Source organism: Pelobates fuscus, chromosome 13 (genome assembly GCF_036172605.1).
Source record: "Pelobates fuscus isolate aPelFus1 chromosome 13, aPelFus1.pri, whole genome shotgun sequence".
Taxonomy (NCBI): Eukaryota; Metazoa; Chordata; class Amphibia; order Anura; family Pelobatidae; genus Pelobates; species Pelobates fuscus.
The window spans coordinates 43,893,904-43,920,938 of NC_086329.1; the positions used below are offsets into that span (position 1 = coordinate 43,893,904).

Here is a 27,035-nt window from a genome sequence, read left to right on the forward strand (position 1 = left end):
TAGTGGTAAAATGACTTACAACATGCTAAATCCGAATTTACCATAATTTGACTTTATCATTTAGAATTTCAGTATACTGGCCCTTCATGTGGCAGTCAATAACACTGTGAAAGATCCCTACTTAAAGGGACACTTTTGGCACTATAAACTTGAACTGGGGTGCCTGGAGTTCCCTGGTGCAGTCACTGCATTCAGTGTTAAGCCATTTTCAAGCAATTTAAAACGAGTTAAGGGTCCCTGGCCATTCACAGCAGAGATTACACACTTTATTATAGCCATACTATCAATGGGCCCTGTGACATGTTGACATGTTGAAACACACTCAGCCAATCACAGTTGCTCATTTCTGCTCGGGACTCTCATTGAGTGTTAAAGGGGCATTCCTGACCCCTAAAACCCTTTAGCTTGCTAAAATGCTTTGAGTGAAGACTTTGTCCTCTTTTTTTCAATTTACAAAAAGTGCAGATTTCATTAGAAATTGGTACTTTCATGTGTTAGGTTAACACTCCCTGGCTTTTATGCATACAAGAAGTCCTGTTACTTCCTGGGATTTGTTTAACTTAAGTGGAGCTAAACTCAAGATGCAGGTAACTGCCTAGAACACCTACCTTGCCAAGACTTCTCATTAAGCTGTATTGGGAAGTCTGTGATTGGACAGCCAAAACATATCTGGGCTGGGCTTGCAAAGACACCAGAAAAGAGATATGCAGCTTTTGCAAGCTGTTTGTAGAAATATCCCAATTAAAATATACATAATTAAATGCATGCATGTTTTCATTTGGAGTAGAACTACTAAACAGTGATCTTTCCAGTTTTGGGGATTTAGGCAGTGGAGTGTCCCTTTAAAACAATAAATGTTCTAATGTGAATGGAAGGATGGTGACAGGGGACACCAGACACTATACCACTTCGATGAGATAAACTAGTTACAGTGTCACTTTAAGGTACTTATCTCTGCATATTATATTGTGTCATCTAAGGGAGAGAATTATAATAGGCTGTGTCACCCCACATATTATCGATAATGAGTATGAGTACACATTCTGTGTCATTATCATGCTACATGCTTTTAAAGAGACACTATAGTCACCAGAACAAGTATAACTTAACATAGGTGTTCTGGTGTCTATAGCTTGTCCTTGCAGGCATTTTCATGTTAGTACTGCCTAGGGACACTTCCAGTGGCAGTCACTTAGACGGCCACTGAAGGTGCTTCTTGGGGCAGTGATTCACACTGTGCAGCATTGGCGTTTAGTGTCTCAGGATAGAAAAACAAGGGTGGGGGGGTTGGGTTTCCTGTGCTAATGTATGTTCGTTTGAACCTGGTGTGTGTTTCAGGTTTTCGTTTTTTCCTGTGTGCTGTTCCTCTAGCCCCGTTGTACGTGTTTTCGCTATGTTTGTAGTGGTCTTCTTGTTTGTGCTTGATGTGTCTAGTGAGTTGATGCCCGCATCCCAGAGTCTCCACGCCTCCACCCAGAATTTTTGTGGGGCTCAGTGAGCCCTGGCTGTGTGCTTGTATGATTTGACTGTTTCTATTTGGGGGATGCATGTTTCCAACCTAGATGGGTTTTTCTGGAGCCATGCTTTAGCTATGGCTGTAATTACTACCATAATTATGTGGTATGCTAGGTATTTTGGGGGTTTAGGTGTGTTTGGCGGGATGTATTGTAGCAAGTATGTCGACTTTTCCTACTTTCTGTATGAGATGTTGCGTGTCCTCCCATAGTTTGGTGATTTCTTGGCATGTCCACCATATGTGTAGGGTATCTCCTATGGTGTGTCCACATCTCCAGCAGGCCCTTGTTTGTTTGGGGTCCATCTGCTTTAATTTTGTGGGTACCATATGCCATCTATATAACATCTTTTTGGACATCTCTATCTGGGAAGAGCTCAGAGTCCGTGCTTTGTTGGCTACAAATATTTGCTGCCATATGTCGTCTGGCAGTTGCTTACCCATATCTTTTTCCCACCTTGTTATGAATGTCATGTTTCGTAACTGTGTTCTAGGATGATAGCCATCGTATATTTGGGATATAATGCCTGGTATCTTGCTCTTATTTTTGCACAATTGTTCCAGATCTGACATATATATCCTTTTTTGTGTTCAATAAGCCTTCCGTTTCTCTGTGTCTCCCTATCCATGAGCTAATTTGTCTATAGGCGAAGGCCGCTGAGGGTGGGAGTTGAAATGGTTGCAAAGGGGATGAGTTCAGTTTGGTCTACCAGTTGGTGTACATATATCAGGCCCAGATTGTTCCAACTGCTTATGTTTAGATTTGGAATCAGTGTCTCAAAGGATTTGAGGGGCATCATTAGAAAAGTCTCTTTTTTGGGATCTAGCATGTTAACATTCTTGTCCCATTCTTTTAGTGTTAGGGATGACATCGTGAGCATCCTTTGGAATTGTTTTCTGTACTGTTTGTTTATACCCGCTATTTCAGAGAGATCATACCCTTCAGTGTAGGATGCCTCCAGTTGTACCCAGGAGGGTGGTGAGGTATGTTGCCGGAAGGCTGTTAATACTGGGCTAATGACGGCGGCCCTATAATAGCTCTCAACATTTGGGAGCCCCATGCCTCCTCGTCCCGGGGTTAGGTAGAGTATGGGTGCTGCAATTCTAGGTCTCTTCTGGGCCCATACGAAGGAATTTAGTGTTTTTTGAGCCTCTTTGATGTATTGTTTAGGTAATTGTACGGGTAGGGTGCGAAACAGATATTAGAGTTTGGGAAGTGTCATCATTTTTACAGCGGCAATTCTGCCAGTCCATTAAACATATTTATTTTTACAGCTTATAAGTTGGTTCTTTATGTTTTGAGGATGGGTAGTGTAGTTGGCCTTAAATAGTTTGTGAGCCTGTATAGTGAATTTTATGCCCAAGAAAGTAAGATCGTCTTGTCTCCATTCATATTTCGTTGTAGTGTTTTGGCTGTTTCTTGGGTTGTATGGATGCATATTGCTTGTGTTTTTGAAACGTTTAATTTATAATATGAGCAGGCACTGTATCAGTATATCTGTGAAGGCTGGGATTGAGGTTTGCGGTTTGGTCAGAGATAGCATCACATCATCCGCAAATGCAGTTATTTTATATACTTCCCCTCCTCTATTAATGCCTGTAACTGGTTATTCTTCTCTTATAGCTTGTAGCAGTGGTTCCAGGGCTAATATGTATAGGAGGGGGGACGTGTTCCGTTGGATATGTAAAAGGTCGGAGATCAAGGGCAGCCCAGTGTATTCCTGTCACTGGACGCTGAAAAAGCGTTCGACAGGCTGCACTGGGACTTCCTAAATGAAGTCCTAAAAAAGTTTGAATTCCCCCAACAATTCTTAAACTTAATTTCAGCCCTATATTCCAAACCTTCCGCAAATGTCACCAACGGGGGATTCGTGTCTCCGACCTTTTACATATCCAACGGAAATAAGGTTTTTAACACTGTAGGGTCAGGAATACAGGTTTGTTTTCCTGACCCTATAGTGTCCCTTTAATTGTGAAATACTTTGATTAGGATAAGTGGTCCAATTTCTCAGCAGCATTCCTTACAACTAGAACAAGTAAATACTGTTATTTTTGGGAAACTGTCCGGGACTTCAGCGTGCACACGACACCATCACGGGGTCGCAAGGTTCCAGTGTCCATTATGTCAAAAGACTGGCCTGGATCAAGAGTAAATTCAAATCTCTGTAAAAGTTTGCTCAGGACAACCTTTGCCTCCATCTGTCAGAGAGAGAAGAAAATTAGTGAACAAATGTTAGACTTTTAGGATAAATAGGAAGAAAAGGGGAAAATCTGGAGGACTGAAGTCAAACTTCAATGAGCAATTTGTTTAATAACACATGCTAATGAGCATTGCAGAGTTACCAAAACAACACACTGCCTAGGACAGGGCTCAACATTTCCACATTCCACTAGCCATTGGCAAGTGAAAACTTACTCTTGATTGGTCTGACATGGACCCTCCAGGCTTGCAGCATATAAGTACCTTTTAGAATTGGGCTAGTGGTAAATGATTTGAAATTTTAAGTCCTGGCATAGGACACATTTGGGCAGGCCTAAAGAAACCTTTTATCCTTCAACACTAACCAAGACTCCAGCATTATACAGTTACTCATAGCTTACTAACTCAGAGTCTAGGGACGCTTCACCAGGAGCAACAGTGTAAATAAAACTCACATGATACTGTACCCAAGGATGGACATGGTTTCTAATTTTAAATGCAGTAAGTGTCCCCTTGATTTGTTGGATATTTAAGAATTGCTAATGAATGTCTACGAACAGACAAAATTACAATGACTGTTAGGTAAAAACCTGTTGACTTTCTATTTGTACCTTGATTTGTGTTAAGAGATGGAAATTGCTAACTTTGTATCATTGTTCAGTTATAGAAGGGGAAATGTATAAATCAGATTTTAGAACATTTATTAAATGAGATCAGTTAAACATTAGTGTATAGCAGTGTACAGCATGTCATTTAAATTCCTAAAAATATCTATTTGTTTATGTGGCAGGTGTAACTCAAGGGATTCTGGGATTTGGAGGTAAGTGAGGCTAAATGCAAAAGAATAAAGGATGTGAAAATATATGTAAGGGACACTGATAAGTTAATTATATAAATGTCGTTTTCACCTCCCTCACCAAAAAGCAATTACCAAAAAACTAAGCTGAGGTGATTTTGAGGCTTTAAAAGTCCAAATTTGTCTTTTGTCCTTTTTTGTGCTCATGTATAAGGCCAATTTCGACATACCATACAGTCCCAAATGGAAGAAAATTACAAAGATCAGGTTTCGTGTTCAAATCATGCAAGCCAAAAGAGACTGTGGATTTATATAAAAATAACAGAACAATATATATCTGTTGGAATGTTTGGGGCAGGGGTGTTTTTTTTTCTTCCTATTTTAAGTGCTTTTGGGTTCAGTTTTATGGTCTCTTCTATCTCTTCTTCCTTTATTGACCAATAAATACGTGTTTTAGGAATAATACTCTCTGTAAATTTAATTTAACTAAAGAAGAGTGAATTGTGATTTTTGTACACCAGCCCCAGTCTATTTAAAATAATTAATTTACAGAACCTAAAACTAGGCAACTAATTGGGAACTACACTCTACACTCTCCAATCCCTGTCCCAAATGTCAGGTTCACCAATTCATATACTGACCTAAAAATAAAAAAACTAGACCAATCCCTGACCGGGTGAGGTTCTATGGATACTAGGGAATGCATTATAAATGTAACAATTACATTAAGATATAAAAACCTAAATGAAAGAAAATAAATAATCATGTAATATATAAAGACCTCACCTGGGAAAATACCTGCCCCAGACACGAGCGGGGACCCAGTGCAAATGGGAAATAACAGTAGTATGGTCTAGGGGGAAAAAAATAAAGCAAGAAGTTTCAAACCAATTCTAGAGACTCGATAAAACGAGAGTAAAGTAGATATAGTTAGATATGCTGGCAGACAGACACAGTGTGGTATGGGCATAGGTAGACAGTTACATGATAATAGAAAAGGTACCAACAATGTATAACTTCTGCTCTAATGTTTCTGCAACAATTAAAGGGGCACTATAGTCACCAAAACATCTTTAGCTTAATGAAGCAGTTTTGGTGTATAAATCATCCCCCCCCCCCCCACTTAGTTTGTTAACCCTAGTCACACTTCCTGTAAAGAGTCATCTAAAGTTTATCCTTTCTTTATTGCAAGTTCTGTTTAATTTAGATTTTTTTCCCCCTGCTATGTTAATAGCTTGCTAGACCCTGCAAGAGTCTCCTGTATGTGATTAAAGTTCAATTCACAGCGCAATATATAAAATTGTTTAAGGTAAATTACATCTGATTGAAAGTGAAACCGTTTTTTTTTAATGCAGGCTGTGTCAATGAGAGCCAGGGGAGGTGTGACAAGGGCTGCATAAACAGAAACAAAGTGATTTAACTCCTAAATGGCAATGAATTGAGCAGTGGAACCTGAGAGGCGTGATCTATATACCAAAACTGCTTCATTAATGTATATGTTTTAATGTATAGATCGTGCCTCTGACGTTTCACTGCTCAATGCACTGCCACTGTTAAAGGAACACTATAGTCACCAAAATTACTTAAGCTAAATAAAGCAGTTTTAGTGTATAGATGATTCCCCTGCAATTTCACTGCTCAATTCACTGTCATTTAGAAGTTAAATCACTTTGTTTCTGTTTATGCAGCCCTAGCCACACCTCCCCTGGCTCTGATTGACAGAGCCTGCATGAAAAAAAACTGGTTTCACTTTCAAACAGACGTAATTTACCTTAAATAATTGTATCTCAATCTCTAAATTGAACTTTAATCACATACAGGAGGCTCTTGCAGGGTCTAGCAAGCGATTAACATAGCAGGGGATAAGAAAATCTTAATAAACAGAACTTGCAATAAAGAAAGCCTAAATAGGGCTCTCTTTACAGGAAGTGTTTATGGAAGGCTGTGCAAGTCACATGCAGGGAGGTGTGACTAGGGTTCATAAACAAAAGGATTTAACTCCTAAATGGCAGAGGATTGAGCAGTGAGGCTGCAGGGGCATGTACTATACACCAAAACTGCTTCATTAAGCTAAAGTTGTTCAGGTGACTATAGTGTCCCTTTAAATCATTTTGTTTCTGTTTATGCAGCCCTAGCCACACCTCCCCTGGCTATGATTGACAGAGCCTGCATGAAAACAAAATGGTTTCACTTTCAATCAGATATAACGTACCTTAAAAGGTTGTATCTCTTGCTCTATAAATTGAACTTTAATTACAGACAGGAGGTTTTTAAGAAAATCTAAATTAAACAGAATTAGACTATAGTGTCCCTTTAAGTAAAATCAATCCGCGCTGCTTCAAGTGATGGGTTGCTTGTTGACTGTCATAAAAGGACATATGGTGAGGGGCGTGGCCGACCGGACATGGAGTAAGCCGCACGCTCGTGAGGCTCTGCAAACCCGGCTCACAAAGCACAGTACTCACAGCCCTCCTGCAGCCTAAAATGGGGAAACCGAGGCGCCAGATGACTCCTGGACCCGCAGGGACTACCTCCCCGAAACGACAAGCCGGACCTATGGACGGATACCTGTCCACCCCTGACGGCTTCAAATCCATGCGGCCGGCGGACAAGATGGCGCCGGAATCGCCGGGCGCCAGCAGCACAGCTGAATCCACGGCGGGATTTCTGCAAACAGACTCCCTGGCACAAATCTCGGCGGAACTAACAGCCATAGCATCCAACATGCTGACTAAGGCTGACAAGGCAGCCATGGTGAGAGAAATGCGCACAGCAATCAGGGAGGAGATTCAAGAGGTGCGGAGAGATGTCACTGCCCTGGAGCAGCGAGTAACAGAGTTGGAAGCAGACTGCCTACAGGCCTCCCAACACTCCCAGGCAGCGGATAACGCCACCTCCAGACAGGGCACGGTCCTTCTGGACTTGAGAAGACAGGTTGAGGACCTGGATAACCGCGGACGCCGGAACAACATACGCGTCAGGGGTCTGACTGAACAGGTAGGGGAAGATCTCGTGGCCATACTGTCCGGGCTCTTCACACAAATACTGGGGGACGACGCTCCAGACACTTACCACATCGAAAGAGCCCATAGAGCCCTCCGACCCCCGAGGAATGACGGTCTGCCTAGAGACATTATATGCTGCCTGCTATCCTTCCACCTGAAAGAGACTATTCAGCGAGCAGCCAGGCCGCAGACCATTACCTTCATGGACTCGCAGGTATCTCTATTTCAAGACCTCTCACCCCTGACGCTGGAAGCGCGTCGTGCTTTGAAGCCGCTTACCCGCTTGCTACAAGACAGAAGGATCCCATACAAGTGGGGCCACCCGTTTAGCCTGCAGGCGCGTAAAGACAACGCCTGGCGCACGCTAAGATGGCCAAACGATGTTCCCGGGTTCCTGCGAGCCCTGGACCTACCGGCAGTGGCAGTCCCTAACTGGATACTGATGGGGCCACCACAACATCCCGCTGACCCCGGTATCGGTAGGAATCGGCCCCTGAGGAGAGGGGGTCCGGACGCTTCGGAAGAATGACTCCCCGCCACACCCAGATCGGCCCACCCCGAGGACTGCGGGGCCCCCACCTTGCGGAGGGCCAGCCTACCCCGGCGTTCCGCCCGACCCGGCACCAACGCCCTGGACCCCGCAGCGGAGCCACCAGCAGGGGTATGTAAGTAACATTGCAAACACACCTGCACTCCCAGCCCACACTCCCCCCGGGACCCCCAGCACGGCCGCTACACGAGGTAGCCTCCCTTCAGCCCAAACCCATCTGTATCGGGCTCTAGTCTACAACGAGACTCGGTCAACATAGACCCTAAACCCAAGACTCACATTGCTAACACAACGCAACCAGCGGGAGGGAGAGGTTTGTTTGGGCGGGGGGGCCCCGGGCATATCTTTACTCTGGTACCGCCCTGCGGTGATGTGGGGGGATGTGTTCCCCGGGAATTTCCAACAGCCCACGGACATGAGACAATGCTGTCACCGGAGATCTGGACTCATGCTGGCTCTGACCCGGCTATACCCAGGGACTCTCAAGCTTGGTCGAACCCCGGTACACCCCGGAAAGGCCCTTTTTGGGCCCAGAGTTGTTACCACGAGCAGCGGGGAAGGGAGGGACGGGAAAAGGGCAATGGAAGGAGGGCAGACCCCAGACAGATGTGGGGACAGTGACCACTAGAGAAAGAGACCGACAGTGAACCCCAGTGCAGCCCATGACAGCAAAATCCCCTCCCCCGGACGCACCGACCCATGCCATGCAGACTCCCCTGCAAATCCATCTGACTACCCCACATTAGGCCTGGGGACCGCACTAGACAGGGGAGGCTGATACCAGCAGGTTCAAGACAGGGAACACTCCGCACTGACAGGGGAGACGTGGGAAGGCCGCATGGGAGGAACTAGAGGGACCACCATGGATATTACAGACACGAGATTGGGACCCCCTCCGCCCCAGACAGCCGGCATTGCCCGAAACACCACACCCCTGACAGCCCCCCACCTCAACCGCACCCCAACTGCACAGCAGACTAGCTCGGGAACCCGGGAGGGAGGACTAGGGACTAGGGACTGGAGTTAGGTGGACACCCGCGGGGGGAGGCACGACTACGGGGAGACCCTCCCACTTGCCCTCAGAATGTGGCTGATCTGTTTACAGTTGCTGATTTACTCTGTTTTATTCTCCGGTTTAATTGCAATTTCTGATACATTATAACTCGCAAAAATGTTTAAGTTGAATATTGTTCATATGACTAGCTTTATTGTATTATGTACACGCAGTCCACAATTGGACCAACCACACACTTGGCTCCCCCACCAGGCTCAGGAGCTCTTAGCTGCTTAGTTGAGCCGGTCACAGGCAGTAGCCTCAAGACCATTAACCCCTTACACTCTACCTGGTCACCGCGACCCCGCGCAGCAGACCCGAACTGTATATTAGATCGGGCCCAGGGTTGCCCGCTGACCTCAGACAGGTAGCATAGACCCTGGTGCGCTAACCCGATCCTGGGTCATAGTTGTCTAACACCACCCGACGTTTCCATCCCTTCCAACCCACCCCGACACCAGCTGACTGATTTTGACCGACTGACACATCCTCCCTACCCCTGCCCTCGCCCCCCCCATCTCCCTACTCTTCTTAACTGTTTCTAACTACTCCCCTACCACCTCTTTGCCTACTCATTCCCCCCTCCTTCCCCACACACACAGTCCGCAGCAATGTCACAGGGATTCCAACCGGCCTCACTCAAGCTCTGGACCAATAACTCCAGAGGCCTCAACATCCCTGAAAAGCGCAGTCAACTCCTGAAGACGTTATGGTCTCTCAGGGTGTCTGTAGCATTCCTACAAGAGACGCACTTTAAAGACGGGGGTGCACCCACACTGAAGGACAGGCGATTCCCTCAGGGATTCTTTGCGAATCACCGGGACTCCAAACGCTCAGGAGTTGCCATTCTCTTTGCGGGGACGGTGCCGTTTCAATGCACTGCCACTCAGGCTGACTCGCTAGGGAGGTTCCTTTTCGTGAAAGGAACCATAGCAGACCGCCCATATACCCTGGCCAATATCTACTGCCCCAACCGTGGCCAACACTCATTTTTGGCCCGGACGCTATCCCAACTAGAGAAATTCCGGGAGGGCCTCCTGATATTGGCGGGGGACGTAAACCTCCCATTGGACCCACGGGTGGACACTTCCCGGGGCTCCAGCGCCATACCGGACCACTGTGTGCGCAAGGCCAAACAAACACTCGCCAGACTAGGACTAGTCGACTGCTGGAGAGCAGCACATCCCGACGGCAGGGACTACACCTGCTATTCTGCCCCTCACAACCAATACAGCAGGATAGACTACATCTTCGTGGCACAGGAATTCCTCCCCTTGCTCATGTCCGCAGATATAGGGATCCACGTTGACTCCGACCATGCCCCGGTGACCGTCCATCTCAAATCACCCCTCTTTAAGCCGAAGGAACGCCAGTGGAGATTAAACGAGACAGTGCTAACTGACGCGGAATGCACTGCACTGACTTCGCAAATACTCACCCAATACTTTGAATCCAACGCCACACCCGAGGTTTCTCCGCTGACTACATGGGAGGCGCATAAATGCGTGGTTCGGGGACACTATATCAGCCTATGTACGCAGCGCAAACGGGAAAACGCCAAGCAAGTCCTGGAACTGACCAAGCAGATTTCGGTCCTGGAAACCACGCATAAACGAGACCAAAGAGACGACATATATCTGCGATTGACAGACGCAAGGAGAAAACTCAGGGACATACTTTCCCAGAAGCTGCTCAACGTACTCCAGAGGTCCAACCGCTATTTTTATGAGTACTCAAACAAATGTGGTAGACTACTTGCCCAGACCCTAAAACAAAGACAGAGGCAAAACCACATACACAAAATCAATACCCAAGGACGGAAAGTAACGCGACTCCCAGCGGAGATCCTGCAGGCGTTTAGGGATTACTACACCGGCCTCTACAACCTGGCAGATCCGACTAATGCGTGTGATCCGGCACGACGCAGACGTGAACTAACGGATTACCTCGCCGCGCATGTCACCCGCAAACTCACACCCGAAAAGGCCGCAGGCATGGAACACCCAGTGTCGCTCGAGGAGCTCCACGCTGCACTCAAGCTAACCAAACCCAACAGAGCCCCGGGACCAGATGGCCTCCCCGCAAGCTACCTCCGCACCTTCAAAGATATCCTACTGCCACACTTACTAACGGGCCTAAACTCGATACTGGAGGGTCGGCAGCTCCCGGTAGACTCACTTAGAGCTGTAGTGACAGTCTTGCCGAAAGAAGGGAAGGACCCGGCCTGCTGTGCGAGCTACCGCCCCATCTCCCTTTTAAATGCAGACCTAAAGCTTTATGCTAAAGTCATGGCACTGCGCCTCGCCCGGGCATTACCCGAGCTGGTCCACCCAGACCAGGTGGGTTTTGTGCCAGGCAGGGAAGCCCGAGACAACACTATCCGGGCCCTTAACATCATTCACTCGGCCAGGGGCCAGGGAGGAGGTCTGGTCCTCCTCTCCACAGACGCGGAAAAGGCCTTTGACCGAGTGGACTGGGCCTATCTCGAGGCAACGCTGCAACACATGGGATTCGGACCCAATATCAGAACCTGGATAGCTGCATTATATACGACCCCAACAGCCAGAATCCGAGTTAACGGTGCCCTCTCTGCCTCGTTTCCCATACGAAATGGCACACGGCAGGGATGCCCCCTGTCCCCCCTTCTGTTCGCCCTCTCCCTGGAACCATTCCTGGAGGCGGTCAGAGCGGATGGGGGTATAACGGGGCATAAGATGGGGGGAGTGGAACACCGGGTCGCAGCATATGCTGACGACATGCTTTTCTTTCTGCAGCAACCCCTGATCTCCATCCCGAACCTCCTGAGCCTCTTCCGTGAGTTCGGGAGGGTCTCGAACCTGAGACTCAACACGGAGAAATCGGAGCCAATCAATATCTCAATCCCCACCGGCGAAGAAATGCACTTACGCTCCCAATTCGGATTCAAATGGTGTGACACTAAGCTGAAATACCTTGGTATCTGGCTAACCAAAGAACTTGCACACCTATATCAGGCAAACTTTGCTCCCATCCTGGCCTCCCTACAGGCCGATATGCACCGTTGGACGGACCTCTACATCTCGTGGTTCGGTCGCATAAACGCGATTAAAATGAACATCCTACCTCGCTTACTCTATCTTTTCCAGACGATCCCAATCTCCCTGCCACGGGAATTCTTCCGCTCTATCTCTGCAGCGATACGGGGATTCGTGTGGAGAAGAGGGGCACCAAGGATAAGTAAACACCAACTGGAACAGCCTAAACAGCGTGGGGGGGTAGGGCTCCCCTCGATACTGGGGTACTACCGAGCTGCCCACCTGCTGAGGGTCACCGACTGGCACGCTCACACGACGGAAAAGCTCTGGGTGGGAGCCGAGGTGACCCAGGTAGGGGGGAAAATCCCCTCGCAACTGTGGAGGACGGGAACCCCGTTCAGTGCCCTCAAGACGGGTAACCCCCTGATCGATGCAACCCTGAAGACTTGGTGCGCCCTGAGATACCCACAACAGCTGACCACCCACACCAGCCCGCTAACACCCCTTACTTACAATCCAGACATTGGGGGAGGTCTAACACCGGCGGACCTGAAAAACTTCACTCAGTCGAACTGGGTCTACATGCGCCAATGGTGCGGCAGTGACACCCTCAAAGCCCTGACAGACCTGCTCCCGGACACTACCCCGACGATCCTTGATCGGTTCCGATACCTACAGGTCAAATCATACCACTCCACAACAGCAGCCAAGCAACAATTCCATCGGGATCTCACACCCTTTGAGAAATACTGCACGGCCGGTCGTCACCTAGAACGGGGAATCTCTACGCTATACGCAATGCTTATGGAAGGAGACAACAGACCACCGCCGAAATTCATCGCCAGATGGGAGAGAGAGACCGGGGAAACCCTGACCGCCCAAGAATGGGATCAAATATTTCAGCTCACTCATAAAAGCTCAATTAGCTCAAAGTACCAAGAGATGAGCTACAAACTGCTGACAACCTGGTACAGGACCCCGGATGTGCTGCACCGCATGAACCCGGACATCGAGGAGACCTGCTGGCGATGTGGAGAAGAGAGAGGCACTATGCTTCATATTTGGTGGTCATGCTCAGCCATCACCCCCTTTTGGGAGATGGTTAACACCAACATCCGGGAAATATCGGACCCGGAGCTCCCGCTCCAACCACTCCCCATGTTGCTACACCACACGACCATGTCACTTAAAACGTACAAGAAATCCCTGACAAAACACCTGCTGACAGCGGCAAAGTCCCTGATACCCACTCTATGGAAAAAGGCCGCCGCCCCCACCTTCCAACAATGGGTGGATAGGGTGGGAGAAATACGCAACATGGAAGCAATGACGGCCTCCCTCCAAGGCCGCACAGAGAAATGCAACCTGACGTGGACCCCCTGGCTTCTGTTCATAACTGCAGACAGGACAACCCCCTGAGACCTCAGCACATACCTTAGCCCTCATCAGCCCCGCACCCCCACACTCCCCCACCCATCTCTTTCTCAACTATTCCCTCCCCCCCTCGCTTCACCCCCAACTCTCCTCCCCCCCTCCCCTTCCCCCCTCGGAACCGAGACAGACACGACTGAACCATACCCAGAACTGGACTGGAACACGCATAGCGTGATGGATTATACACAGACAAAGAAACAACCGGCAGACGGAACCCCACGCGGACGGGATGAGACACCGCCAGCCCCCAGGTCGCTGTACGATACTCCATAGCTCATGACCAGACTCACAGCAGGCGCCGCGATAGACCTGTGTACACGGGTACCACCGAACAGTCACGCCACACGTAGGCAACATCCAGACATGATAGACACACTTAAAAACGCGACTAGACGACCCCAACGGCAGTACCTAGGACTGAGGGAACGGCACACATAGCGACCGAGCAGCAGTGAATGGACAAGACCTAGCGGCCCAGGTAGCTCACCTGTACCCGAAACGGAAGTGCACGAGGCGGGCTGGGCCGGAACAGGCCCCACCCCACGCATGACTGTAGCTTACAGCCCGCCCGCCCGACCCACCTAAGCACTCACACCTGCCACAAACACCTTAGCTGACAAATGCACCGGGACCACAATCAAATAATAAATGAATAATTGCACAACTAATATGAGTTACTACGACATGCCGATACAAACACGGAATACTACATTGGTCCTCCAACCTCAGACAACCTCATGTAACCAACAAAAACCTACTGTGTAACTTCAAACGCACATGTATCTGTCAAGCATAGCTATTGCGTGTTCTGTAACCCTTTTGTAACCCCCATCCTATACCCTTTTTCTTTACTGTACCCCCCACTTGATCTAAAATAAGAAAAACCGTTAAATAAAGAATGTCAAAAAAAAAAAAAAAAGGACATATGGTTTGAAAGTCAATAAACAACACATCTCGGGAGCTGCAATGTTGCTAGATTTTTGCTGAAGAAACTATAGGACAGATGGGTATAGTCTCTGATCACTCACACAGAGCCAACTTACTTTTCAGCTTCTGGATTAAATCTTTCTGGGTCAAACTTGAAGGGATCCTTAAAGAATTTTGCCATCCTTCCCATGATGTATGTATTAAACTACAAACAAACACACAATATTCAGATAATGGGGCTCTAAGTCCACTTAGACTAGCAAACAAAAAAAGACGACTCTCCACTCCATCTATGGATCACAGTTAGAGAAAGGTTCTCATTGCAGGAAATAAAGAAAAACAATTAAATCAAATGTCTAGATGAATATTTATCTAACTCGGAGATGAACTAAGTAACAGAATACTGCGTTGTCCTTTCTAGTTTGCTCATGTCCACGTCTTCTTCTAGGTACACAAACCAAAACAAAAATACATGAAAGAGTAATATAAAGAGTTGTGAAGTATCTATGGTCAGGAATTCAAAGTAAATGTAACATTTTAGCCCAAATGGAAAAATGATCAAAGTCAGCTTGTTCAGCTGCTCCCTGAGCATCCTTCTCTAATCACAGGGCAGGACATGTGCACTCATTGGTATAATGCCCAGAAAGTGTAATTCACAGTTCTATGATTGACAGGGCTTGTAGGTGGGACTAGGAGTACAACTTTAAAACCCTGTTTTGAAAAACAATTACTGAAATATAACAGAAAACCAACAAAATTGTGCCTTACTGCTAAATATTTATTGATTATGCATTTGTTGTAAGGAATGCCTCCAAATGTCCCTAAAACCACACTAAACAATAAATAAGATACAGTACCATAAAAAGAAAATAACATAAAAAGTGCATATATTGTTTGGTGCCCAATAATACATTTAGTATTGTACTTTAACAGGGCATGTAACTGACATCTTCAGTGCTCACGAGAGTATCTGAATATTTAGATCTCAGTTTGCAAAGATTCAAAGAGATAAAATTATACAATCAATATAATTTAAAAAGTCTAGGTAATTTGTTTAAAGCACACTCACGCACAATTTAGGCTAATATTGCTTAAGTGAATCAATTTACTAACCCCGCTATAGTCACAGCTTTGCTATTTAATCTAAATTTTTACATTTCATTTGGAGTGTCTCTGCCTCCAAATAGCTTATCAGTACAATAATGGTAAAAGAAATAAAGTAATAGTGTGTATGCCTAAGTGCATATATTTGTAGCTAATTATCAGCTCCACAAGATTGTAAGTGCAATTCTTTTATTTACTTCACCAATAGTATTAATATACTAACTACACTATATTCTGTCTCCTGCCGTCTTGTTTTGTACATCAGCCCACTCTGACTTATAGACTGGTGGACACCCTTAAGGCGCTGCTTCCCTCCCCCTTTCCTCTGTTAGATTCACTAATTAGTCTGGATTGTTGAAATGACCAATATAAAAAGATAAGTCCTGCAAGAATTTGTATCACACAGCCTGGTTACAATGCTGCCGCCATCCCATGTGTTCCCTATTAAGGGTTAATAAGTATGTAGGGGTGTATATAAAAAAATACCCCTCTCTGTCTCATTAGAGATATCTTTGCCAGAAGCTCAAGGAAGCAAGGTGAAGGGTCAGTGTAGGACCTGCCTTGACGTTGGCAGGCGGGCATTCCCTCCAATGCCCATTGGAGTAACTAAATGACCTCCATTTGTTTAAATATACATAGGGATTAAGGAGAGAGCGCAGGTAACTTTTTCTTTTGGTTCTTACTGAAATGACCAATAAGTCTAGGGTTTTATTAACTTTTTAGAAGTTCTAAAACAAATACTGTGAGTAAACTATGATTTAAAAGCTAAAACTTTGCAAACTTTGACATGCTGAGATTAAAACTAGTTATAGAATCCAAACACAAAAGTATATTTGTAGAAACTAAATCCACCAGGCCTGTTTAACTAAGAGCAATTTGGAACTTGTAATCTAACTGTTTTATCACAAACCGCTGTCCAAATATAAATTGTTTGTGTGTGTTGGGGGAGGGGGAGAGGGGGAGAGGGGGCCTCAGCCGCGGACTTTAAAAGGCTATGTGTATCACTAATCTCTTTGTCAGCTGGGGCCACAGTTGGTGACTGAGTGGACCATTAGGTATCAAAAGATACCTGGGGCTTTTTGAGGCCAACTGGGATTTAACCCTGCTGGTAATTTTACTGCATAGCAGTCAACTGGCATTAAAGCCCTGAAATGCATGATGGCATAGACCGTGATGTGGTACTTGAGGGGTTAAAATATATAGGGAGTTATACATAAAATCCTCTGGTCTCTATACTTCCTGCACCCACAAGGCTTTCTGGGATTGATTCTACCTCTCTAGTTAGGGTATGCAGTATCCCACATATAATAGATGCTCATGGACTCCTACCAGATTCAGATGAAAATAGAATGTTGAAAACGCTCACACGATTATTCACAAGTGTGAATTATTGAGCATTCAAAGTAAAATTTAAACTCGCTAGACAAACTTTTTTTTCACTTCAGCTATTTTGGCTTACAAATTTAAAAACACTTTGAATTCCAGACATTTCACATGTTCGTAGACAATTTTTTGACCTGCACTGGTTCCCTTTAATAAAAAATGGAAGCTTACAAAAAATAGCTCTCCAAAACTTACCGTAATTGATATTCCCCCAGGAATCTTAATGCCATCAATCACTGTGTCTTCTGCTAGGTATCGACCTGTTCCAGGTCCAGGTGGATAAAATCTCAGAGACTCCTTTAAAACCTGTGAAAGAAAAAGAATATTGGTATGTGTTGCGCTTGTCCCATTATTTGTGGCCTCTCGGTCCCCCGGGCTTACCTGAGTCATGTAAGTCAGGCTGGATAGGTCTTCATAGCTGACATTCCGTTTAAATCCAATAACTTCATCCACTTCCTCCCTGAGCCTGGAATAGATACAAATCACACTTACTATTACTCTATCCTTCTTCTTTATTACTTTAATAAATCCCCTAACATTGTGCTGGAGCATTGTATGAGTGTATGAAGTGCATTTCTCACGTTGTATAACCATTTCCTGTAAGCAATGCATCACAGTGTTACATTCTGCTTAGAATGTCACTTTAGATAAAATTATTTTTCTATCCGTGAGAGCCTATCCTGCTGAAATAATATACGATTCATTTTATTCCATTGTGCTAGTAATCTTTAACGTCAAATCATTTTTCTTTTAACAGACGCTGGAATTTAAGATAGCCCACCTGAGGATGAATCATGCTAGGTTTTACTTTGGACCTCACCACAACCTACCTAATTCATTGTTCATTTCTGTCCCGTGTTGGAGAAATCTGTTCATAGGTCACAAAGACAACGAGTGACAGCCTAGACTGGGCTTTTATGAGATTCCTGCTCCTCAAACTGTACACTCTATATAGCAGTTTAATGTGTCGTACGTACTGTGACATAGAGGTGTTCTTAATACAATATGGCCGTGTGTTGTAACTGAATCCCCATATATGTTTGCTAAGATAGGTGATGTTAAGCAGCCTTGGAAAACTTAAATCTGTATTGTTTGTGTGCGCACTGTTCCTTACTCTGTATTTTGTATACATTTTTCTAGAAATGCATGTGCTGTGCGGTGTGTCCTTTTTCCATTTGTTTTGAAAGGATTCTGTACTGTAAGTCTTATGGATGTTGTTTATTTTTTAATTAACACACACTAATAAAAAACAAAAGTATCCACATGTATCAGTTTGTCACTTATTCCACTAGATGGTGCTCTACTATCAATATCTGAGAGTTTTACAGGTTTCACTAAAGCTGACAAATAGCCTAAAACACACAAAACATACTGCTGTGTATTATGAATTCAAGTTCTTATTATTTATAGAGCACTGTACAATGGGTAACTGTCAGTGACCAGAGAACACTATAAGAAAATAAATGAATGGCTTCTGCGTGTCATAAAATGCAGACTTCCCAGAACAAAGTGTGCTTGTTCTAGCTTTCAAGTTATCCATGTTATTTGTTCCAGAAATGAACTTTCATATCTGTACAAAATCTATTGTTTTAACTTTCACATAACTGTAAAGAAATCAAGTTCCAAATTAATTATACGCCAAGCAATGAACCCCTTTTCTCCTTCCATAAAATAATTCTAAATTCAGACTAGTGCAAACTCATTTGGATTTTAGGCCCTTTGTTTATTCATCCAAAACACCAACATGTATCCGCACAATCAGGGTTATTCACTAAAGTGAAGTTTAAATTTCAGGCCAAAGTAGCCAAACTGGAAGCATAGAGGAGTTGGAGTATTTTTTCAGTTTTCCTGTTTTGGCTTAGATTTTAAATTCACTTTAATTCATAATAATTCTAAGTTTGGTGAATAATCCTGAATTTGTTCGTCAGAATTCAGACATTTAATTAGGATTGAGCTCTGAACAATTACATATCGGAGCAGATGGACAGCCACACTGCCAAACCGCTCTCAGCCCTTGCCTGTTAAATGTACACATATCTTGTACTGTCAAGGTTGATATTCGGAATTGTCTCTTTTTAACCCCTTAAGGACACATGACATGTGTGACATGTCATGATTCCCTTTTATTCCAGAAGCTTGGTCCTTAAGGGGTTAAACAAACATCCACTGAAATCAACTGCTTTCTTAATGAACTGGGTCACAAAGGAAGAACATTCTGGTTCAAATATTTTGGAGTACAATCAAGCATACATGGACAACATGAGAACAGGCTTAGAGATCAGGTTTATACACTGAATCTCCATAAAATACCTTTGGGTGATTTCGGGCTGTCGCGCAAGTTCCATGACAGTAAATGACAGCTGATTGGCTGTAGTTTCTTGCCCTAAAAGAGAGCCACATTTTCCATAAAGACAGCATTACAATTACAAATATAAGTTCAAAATAAAATATTATTGTGATAATTAGTTTGTTTATTTTCTTCCTCTGTTATGTGAGTATTTAAGGATACAAATATTACACAACTTATCTTCTTACTGGGGCAAAAAAGGAATGTGTTTAAAGGTCATATATATATATATATATATATATATATATAATTATATCATCCATTTTGGCTGTTCATTTAGTTTGCAAAGCCATTTAAGGAGGAGTAAACCTCAACTCAACACTACACAGGGGTAGGTAACCTTTGGCACTGCAGATGTTGTGAACTACATCTCCCCTGATGGTTTGCCAGCGTAATGGCTGTAAGAGCATTATGGGAGATATAGTCCACAATATCTGGAGTGCCGAAGGTTGCTTATCCCTGAAAGGGGTGATGGAATTGAGGATTAAAGGGATACAAAGCTGTATTCCCGACACTACCAACCCCTCTGCCTCCCCCCTCCCTTGCGCATCCCCCTCCCCAGCAAATAAAGGGTTACAAATCCTTTACTTATCTTATCCCAGCGCCGATGTCCCTCCTCCATCCCATGCCGAGTGGGGTCTAATGCGCATGCGCGGCAAATGTTGTGCGCATTATAAGCTCTCCATAGGAAAGCATTGAAGCAATGCTTTCCTATGTGGAAAATCTGACGCTGGAGGTCCTCATGCAGAGCGTGAGGATGTCCAGCGTCAGATAACGGACCAAAAGCATGTTACGATTCCGGAAGCGCCCGCAGAGGGCAAACTTAGTGCTGCACGGTTTTACATTGCAGCACTAGGTGCAAAAGGGACACAGCACCCAGACCACTTTAATGAGCTGAAGTGGTATGGGTGTCTACAGTGTCCCTTTAATATCCTGACCTTCTCAAAAACAACTGCAAGCTCTCAAAAGTAGACATGACTACATCACATAATTTCAAAAAGGTACTCACCGGCTATGAAGAATGTAATAAAATTATCCAGCATCATTTCTTCATCGAAGCCTTTCTCTTCCTCTAAACAAGTATAAAATGAGGCAGATGTAAGTACTATTCATGAAAAAAAATTTCTCCTTCACCACCCCTAATCTAACAAATGCACATTAATAATTATAAAGTGCCAGTGGATTCTGGAGAGCTGCACGACTGGTAGATATAAAGTAATTGATGATACATCTGGGAAACATAACAAGAGGTCACCAAGATCCTGGAAAACAGGCCAAAAATATTTACAAACTCTTACAGATGGTGCATGATATACAATATTGAGCCAGACCCCCACCCCATCTGATTTAAAAAAAAAAACAAATTTGGCACCTTTTGCCTTTATAACCAGTCATAACTTGCAATCCCTAACAGTAGATTGCTAGCTCAGAGGGACAAATTGCACCCTGTACACTGGGCTTCCTCAAGGCTATAGTGATATATGGCTGATTGAAAAGCATTGGGGAAAAGGTGATAAGGAATAATTTCTACCAAGAGGAAAGATGGATGGGCATACACAGTATACTTTATACTTTATACTTCTTCCTTTACAAGCAATTCAAAATAATTCATGCATATCGATCACAATACTGAACAGTGGTCAATGGAATGTTAGGTCTGTTATATCAGGCAAATAAAGTTGTTTGAGCGATATGGCATATTGTGAGTTCAAGTAATAAGATTTTTTAGGCTCGCTGGGCACAATATCTTCCAAAAAAGTAAATGTAAAAAAAAAATTACCCTAGACAAAAATAAACTGAATTGATACACACATTAATGGTAGACAGATCTACCGACAGTTACCGGCAATCACCAGGATCTTGGTCAGTATATCTCTGGGTAATTCCTCTCCATTCAGCATTGCTTGTTTCCGCTTACGGATACATTCCTTGCCTGTTTTACGCAGAAGATCAGCACTGTCTTGGACTTCCTTTACAAACCGTCGGTGCCAAGGCATATACTGAAAGGTAACATGTAAAAAGTGCAATTATATTGCCTCTACCAGATAGCATGAGGGCTATATATAAGCGTCACTCACTGCTTAGAATTACACAAAATCAATGTGCAGAAAAATAGGTAAATTGTTCAAATTACATAAAAGATGCTCAGGTGTTCCTCTTGAGAGAGAGGGGGAGGAACTACCAAGCAAGCCGGTAAAGTTACAGGTGGTAAGTGCACATAGATATAATACCTAGTAAATCTTAAAATCTAGAGCCCAATAAACAGGAAAAAATAGGTGGGTAGGGGCAAAGTAGGGGAAGGATTTATGTTGTTTAAGGGGACCTCTACCTACAAACTCCCTTGGTAACAAAACTTAGAATAACGATTTCATTTCGGCACCAAGGGTTGATATTATAGGTAATTAGAGGACTTAGAGAGCTCTCTATTTGTTGATACATAATTGCTACTGTATCTCTTTTCCTTAACAGTTCAATAAAGTTCATATGTTTTTTCAGTGGATATAGAGATACTTTTTATGTACTGTAGCAAATATATTCAACATTGCTCTGCTACTTTGCCCCTACCCACCTATTTTTTCCTGTTTATTGGGCTCTAGATTTTAAGATTTACTAGGTATTATATCTATGTGCACTTACCACCTGTAACTTTACCGGCTTGCTTGGTAGTTCCTCCCCCTCTCTCTCAAGAGGAACACCCGAGCATCTTTTATGTGTTTTCTTTTTTTCTACAATTAAAGGGTTCATGCCCAGATTGGGTGGAGCTGGTACCACCCATCCTGACCGATTTTTTCCTAGCCACAGATCTGACGTTTTGCCAGTCTGCGACCAAGGAGAAAATACATCTTTATTATTTTTATAAATTGTTCAAATTGACTAAGGCCCAAGTGACCTGTCTTTGATTATATGGAGACCTGGGAGATATCAGAGGGCCAGACATGACCATCTTTGCCATGGAGGAAATATTCTGCATTCCTCAAAAGAATTTCCACAAGTAAACACTGTTGCAGCCACAAAATACCAACATCCCATAATATTGCCACACAATGTAAACACTTTCAAGAAAATGTTTTTGTTAGTTTGGATACCTCAGTGTTGCTACACATGTATTTGCCTTCTCCTTGTTCCTATTAAAATAAAATAGGAACATGTGACTGTTCACTAGAGAGTCCACGATTTGAAAGGAGATTATTGTCCCCGACCACAAATATATATGTAAAAAACAAGCTGTCGGGAGAACCTCCCTTTCTTAAGTGTGAAGCATTTCTGAGACACATAGAATGTAAAGTTGAGTTGTGATACCGGGGTTAAAGCGACATGAGTGCAGATAAGACAGGTTTGATAGAACATAGACACCATTCTTGCAGAGAGTCACAGACAGGTGCAGTTACCTTCACAGCTCCAGCTTCCACCCCTCCCATACTAAACAGGGCATCATCTACAGCCAAGCCACTAGGTACCATTGCATATGCTCTGATCCCAATGGCAGTAATTCCCATCTAAATGTACTCTCTTAATCTATGAGACAGAAAGGCTACAAACCAGAGACTATTACCAAACAAATCAACTCTGCTGTAAAAACTCCACGCACACGCCTGCTACAGTACAGAGAAAAAAATATCTACACGAGTGCCACCTCCAACAAAAGTGAATCAACAGGAAGCTGCCCACTGATGGGAAGAATAAAGAAAACGGGACCAGTCGATGCAAAAAACCTCGTTGCAAACTGTGTCTGCACAGACAACACAGCCACACACAACAATAAAACCTACAACATTAAAGGTTCATACCCATGCACATCCAGCAATGTGGTATACATGATTCAATGCACCAAATGCCACCTCGGATGCTACATTGGGGAAACCACCCAGCGATTAAATGTCAGAATGAATATGCACAGACACTCCATTAAACACTACAAAGAAGGATCGTACTGCACTCCTGTGGGACACCACTTTACCCAGCCTGGCCACTCAATGAAGGACCTAAAAATCAAAGTACTGAAAGGGGGTTTGAAAAATACACAAGAAAGAAAAACTTTTGAAGCCAGAATGATCAAATGGTTTAACAGCAAGAATAGAGGACTAAATATTGATTTGGGTTTCCTGTCCCACTACCAACACTTTACATGAACACTCCCCCACATTATCTTACTGTTCTGTCATATGTATCAACATTTAATAATGCATTCCAATATGTTTATTCTATCTATATCCCCTTCGTGACCAGACCGTTTTTCAATTTTCTTAACGTTAAGGGCCAGGGCTGTTTTTAGATTTCTGCGGTGTTTGTGTTTAGCTGTAATTTTCCTCTTACTCATTTACTGTACTCACACATATTATATACAGTTTTTCTCGCCATTAAATGGTCTTTCTAAAGATACCATTATTTTCATCATATCATATAATTTACTATAAAAGAAATTATAAGATATGATGAAAATATGTGAAAAAAACACACCTTTTCTAACTTTGACCCCCAACTGCCAAAAAAACACCCGTGCTAAATAGTTTCTAGATTTTGTCCTATGTTTAGAAATTCCCAATGTTAACATGTTCTTAGCTTTTTTTTTTTTGCAAAGTTACAGGGCTATAAGTACAAGTAGCACTTTGCTATTTCCAAACCAATTTTCTTTCAAAATTAGAGCAAGTTACATTGTAACAATGATATCTGTTAGAAATTCCTGAATAACCCTTCACATGTATATATTTTTTAAAAGAAGACATCCTAAGTGTGACGAAGTGCCCTTCGCCACTTGTTCTTGGACAGGACTGATGGCTAGCCTTTTGCCATGTGACTATGGCCCCTGGGATGTATGGCCCTTTAAAAGCCCTATTTGGGCATATTGGACTATTCGAACGCCACGTTAACATTGGATATTTTCACGAACGGCGCCCGTTTGTGCATTCGAATGGAACTTAGAATTTGAACTATGTGAAATAGACTGACCGCACAGCCTAAATCTATGGAACTCTTTTGGAAATGAAAGCCATGCTTGCGGTCTGTCAAATAAGACTTCCATGGAATTCGGGACCCCTGCTCTGATCTGGGTGATTTTTGGATATGTTGTTCGCCCAGATCAGAGCTTTCCAGTAATGTATGATTTATGGGGATATGTTGCTGTTTTGGGGTGTTTCTGTGTTTTGGGTAAAAACTGTATATTTTCTGCCTGTGATAATTAAGTTAGCCCATTGTGTGTAGTAATTGTATCACAGGCAGAGGGGAGGGTTTGTGTGCCTTAGCTGGGAGTGTTTGACCATACTGTACTTTATTGATTGGCTGTTGTAACTTTGTGTCCTGTGTACCACAAGGTCCACGTGGGTGGTAAACTTGTGGGAAAATGTGTATAAAAGGAATGTCTTTGAGCTCATTGAACAGATCATCTTATACCTTCATGAAGTTTCGGCTCATGTTTGGGGAATTGGAGAACTGCCTACACTCTGGGGATTGCTATAATCACTATGCTCCCCAGAGTAAGCTCTTGTAAGAGCATCCGTCAACAGAAGGTACCCGGTCGGGTTGCCAAGCAGTTCCGTTACACTAAGGTATTAAACTTGGGGTATTTTTTTTTTTTTTTTTTTAATTCTTTATTTTGGCTGTGCATGAAATAACAGTCGTATGTCAACAATGCCACAACAGCAATTGCAAACAGTTTAAGAACACATAGTCGTTCACTGTTGTACAGCATTTAGATTCAGCGCACATTTTTTTAATTAGTAATACAGGCTAGGTACAAGCTAGGTAACTACTACTGTCAAGGTTGCCTTTTCTATTAGTAACTGTAGCTTAAGAGTTATGATTAAATTGATTTCGCTTTAATATCTAAACATTTCCTGACTTTGCTATGGAGAACTAAAACGTGTGTACAATCGCTTATATAGAATCAGTTGCTTAGCTAGGGAGCTTTTAGAAGTAAGGGGGAACAGCTGAATAATGGCAGCGCTTCACAGGCATTAAGTGCGGCCTTATCACAAGATGGCTTTTAGGCTATGACACTACTCGTTCTAGGTTACTGAGATGGCTAGCACTCATTCTTTATGTTTTGAGTGCAGTGTTAATTGTACATTGCAACAGTGTCACATGGCATTATAGAAAGAGTAACAATCCCTATTAATATGTCGGTTAGCATCATTATGGTATGCTGCACTTTTTTTTTTGAACATAAGTAATAGCAATAACAAACAGGCGTATTAACAAACATAACAGTGAAAGTAATCATTTCCAGTCCGAGTTGGAATAGTGTGTCTGGTATTGGAAGGTAGAGCTTAAAATATACATGCGCAAGCTTTGTGTCTGTAATTTAGTTTAGTTTGAGTTAAGATCAAGATGTAAGTGAGTAGCATGCTGGTTTTCTGTTCAGGCATCAATAAATTGTGATGTATAGAGCTATGCTGGGGTTTGTATGTGTTGTGTGCAGATGAGGTGTGTGTCTCCTAGTATGTGGTTAAATGTACCTGTGTGGTGTCAGTGGGGTGGTTAACCCCTGAGTTGCCTCTGTGTGTGGAGTGTAACGCCTGTTGGACGTTACTTGCTTTAGTGTATCAGTTACATCTGCTTTGTTTAAGATGGGGACATCGGGTTTCTGTGTCAGGAGCTGTACCCTATAAAAATGTGTGAGTGTTGAAGCTCGACGTGTGTTGTGGGTTATGTGTACTATTGCGTAGGGTGGTGTATTGCCTGAGTCCCGGGAAGCGATCCGAGTGAGTCTGTGTTTATAGTGTCCGTCTGGGGGTGCTCAGCCGATGCCTGTTAGTGGTTGGCCTGTAGGTTTGAATGGCATAAGTCCGCATTGGTGTATGGGCTTGTTGGATAGGTCGGTCTCCGCTGCCCTCGTTGTCCTGCCGGTGCTGGATCCGCCGTTAGAAGTAGTGAGGGATGCACTTGGCTGTGATCTTCGGGCGATGAACCGGTCTTTTGCAAACGTTGGTGCTATTGAGCGGGGAGTGTAAGAGAGTCCTGTGCGGTGCCCTAGGGAGTTGTTTAGGGACTCGTATTTTCTGTGGTTGCGGGGCCTTCTGGTGCAGCGCCGTCTCTCCGATGGGGCTGGATGCTGGAGGGGGGAGTATTGCGGGGGTAGCCTCCGGGTGAATCCCTTTTGAGGGTTTAGGCGACTCACCAGTGGTTGAGCGTTCAGGTGTCGTAGCTTGTTTTTGGCTTCCCGCCTCCTTCTCCCTGCTGCCCAGGTCCCTCTCCGGTATCGTTTCGGTATTACACGTGTCTGCTTGGGGTCTCTTGGGACTGATGTCGCTGGCGCTTCCTTCGGGGTGACCCCGCGGCTCGTGATCTTGGCCCAGAAGCTTGCAAATAGTTGGTTTAGCCTGTCCGACAGTGGGAGCAGGCAGGCCTCGGATGTTGAGGCCCACGTGGCTGCCGCCATGTTGGTCATCGCTGGCCCTGCAGCGTTGGTGTGTTGAGGTTGGTGCTTCCGTCTAGGGCTGCGTGCTTTAGTCGCCGGGATATCCCTCACCGGCAGGGGGGGGGGGAGGGGTGTTCCGGGGAGACCTGCGGCTATGCGGGCTGCAGTCGGCTGGGGGATCGGCCGTCTTCCCTTTATCCTCTGAGTAGGCCGCAGGTAGGCCTCAGGTCTCTCTCCCGGTCGCGGTTGCCTGTTTCGCTCGGGGTCTCGATTTATCTTCATCTCCATATTGTACCTGTGTCGCTTGGGCTGATAAGCAGTCTCTGTATGGAGATTTGTGGGGGTTTTTAACCC

The 27,035-nt window shown here is 44.3% G+C and overlaps 1 protein-coding gene across 1 annotated transcript in view; it reads right to left on the reverse strand.

The window, feature by feature from the left end:
• Window positions 1-514: 514 nt before the first annotated feature.
• Window positions 515-27,035, reverse strand: part of LOC134582364 (cholesterol 24-hydroxylase-like) — a 64,741-nt gene continuing 38,220 nt past the window's right edge. The window contains exons 8-15 of the mRNA XM_063438940.1: window positions 21,171-21,327; window positions 20,337-20,399; window positions 19,291-19,363; window positions 17,362-17,446; window positions 17,176-17,286; window positions 14,610-14,698; window positions 5,296-5,362; window positions 515-3,712 (exon numbers count right to left, since the gene is read on the reverse strand). Coding sequence (XP_063295010.1) covers window positions 3,560-3,712; window positions 5,296-5,362; window positions 14,610-14,698; window positions 17,176-17,286; window positions 17,362-17,446; window positions 19,291-19,363; window positions 20,337-20,399; window positions 21,171-21,327 — 798 coding nt within the window. The 3' untranslated portion in view covers window positions 515-3,559. The remainder of the gene's footprint in view (window positions 3,713-5,295; window positions 5,363-14,609; window positions 14,699-17,175; window positions 17,287-17,361; window positions 17,447-19,290; window positions 19,364-20,336; window positions 20,400-21,170; window positions 21,328-27,035) is intronic.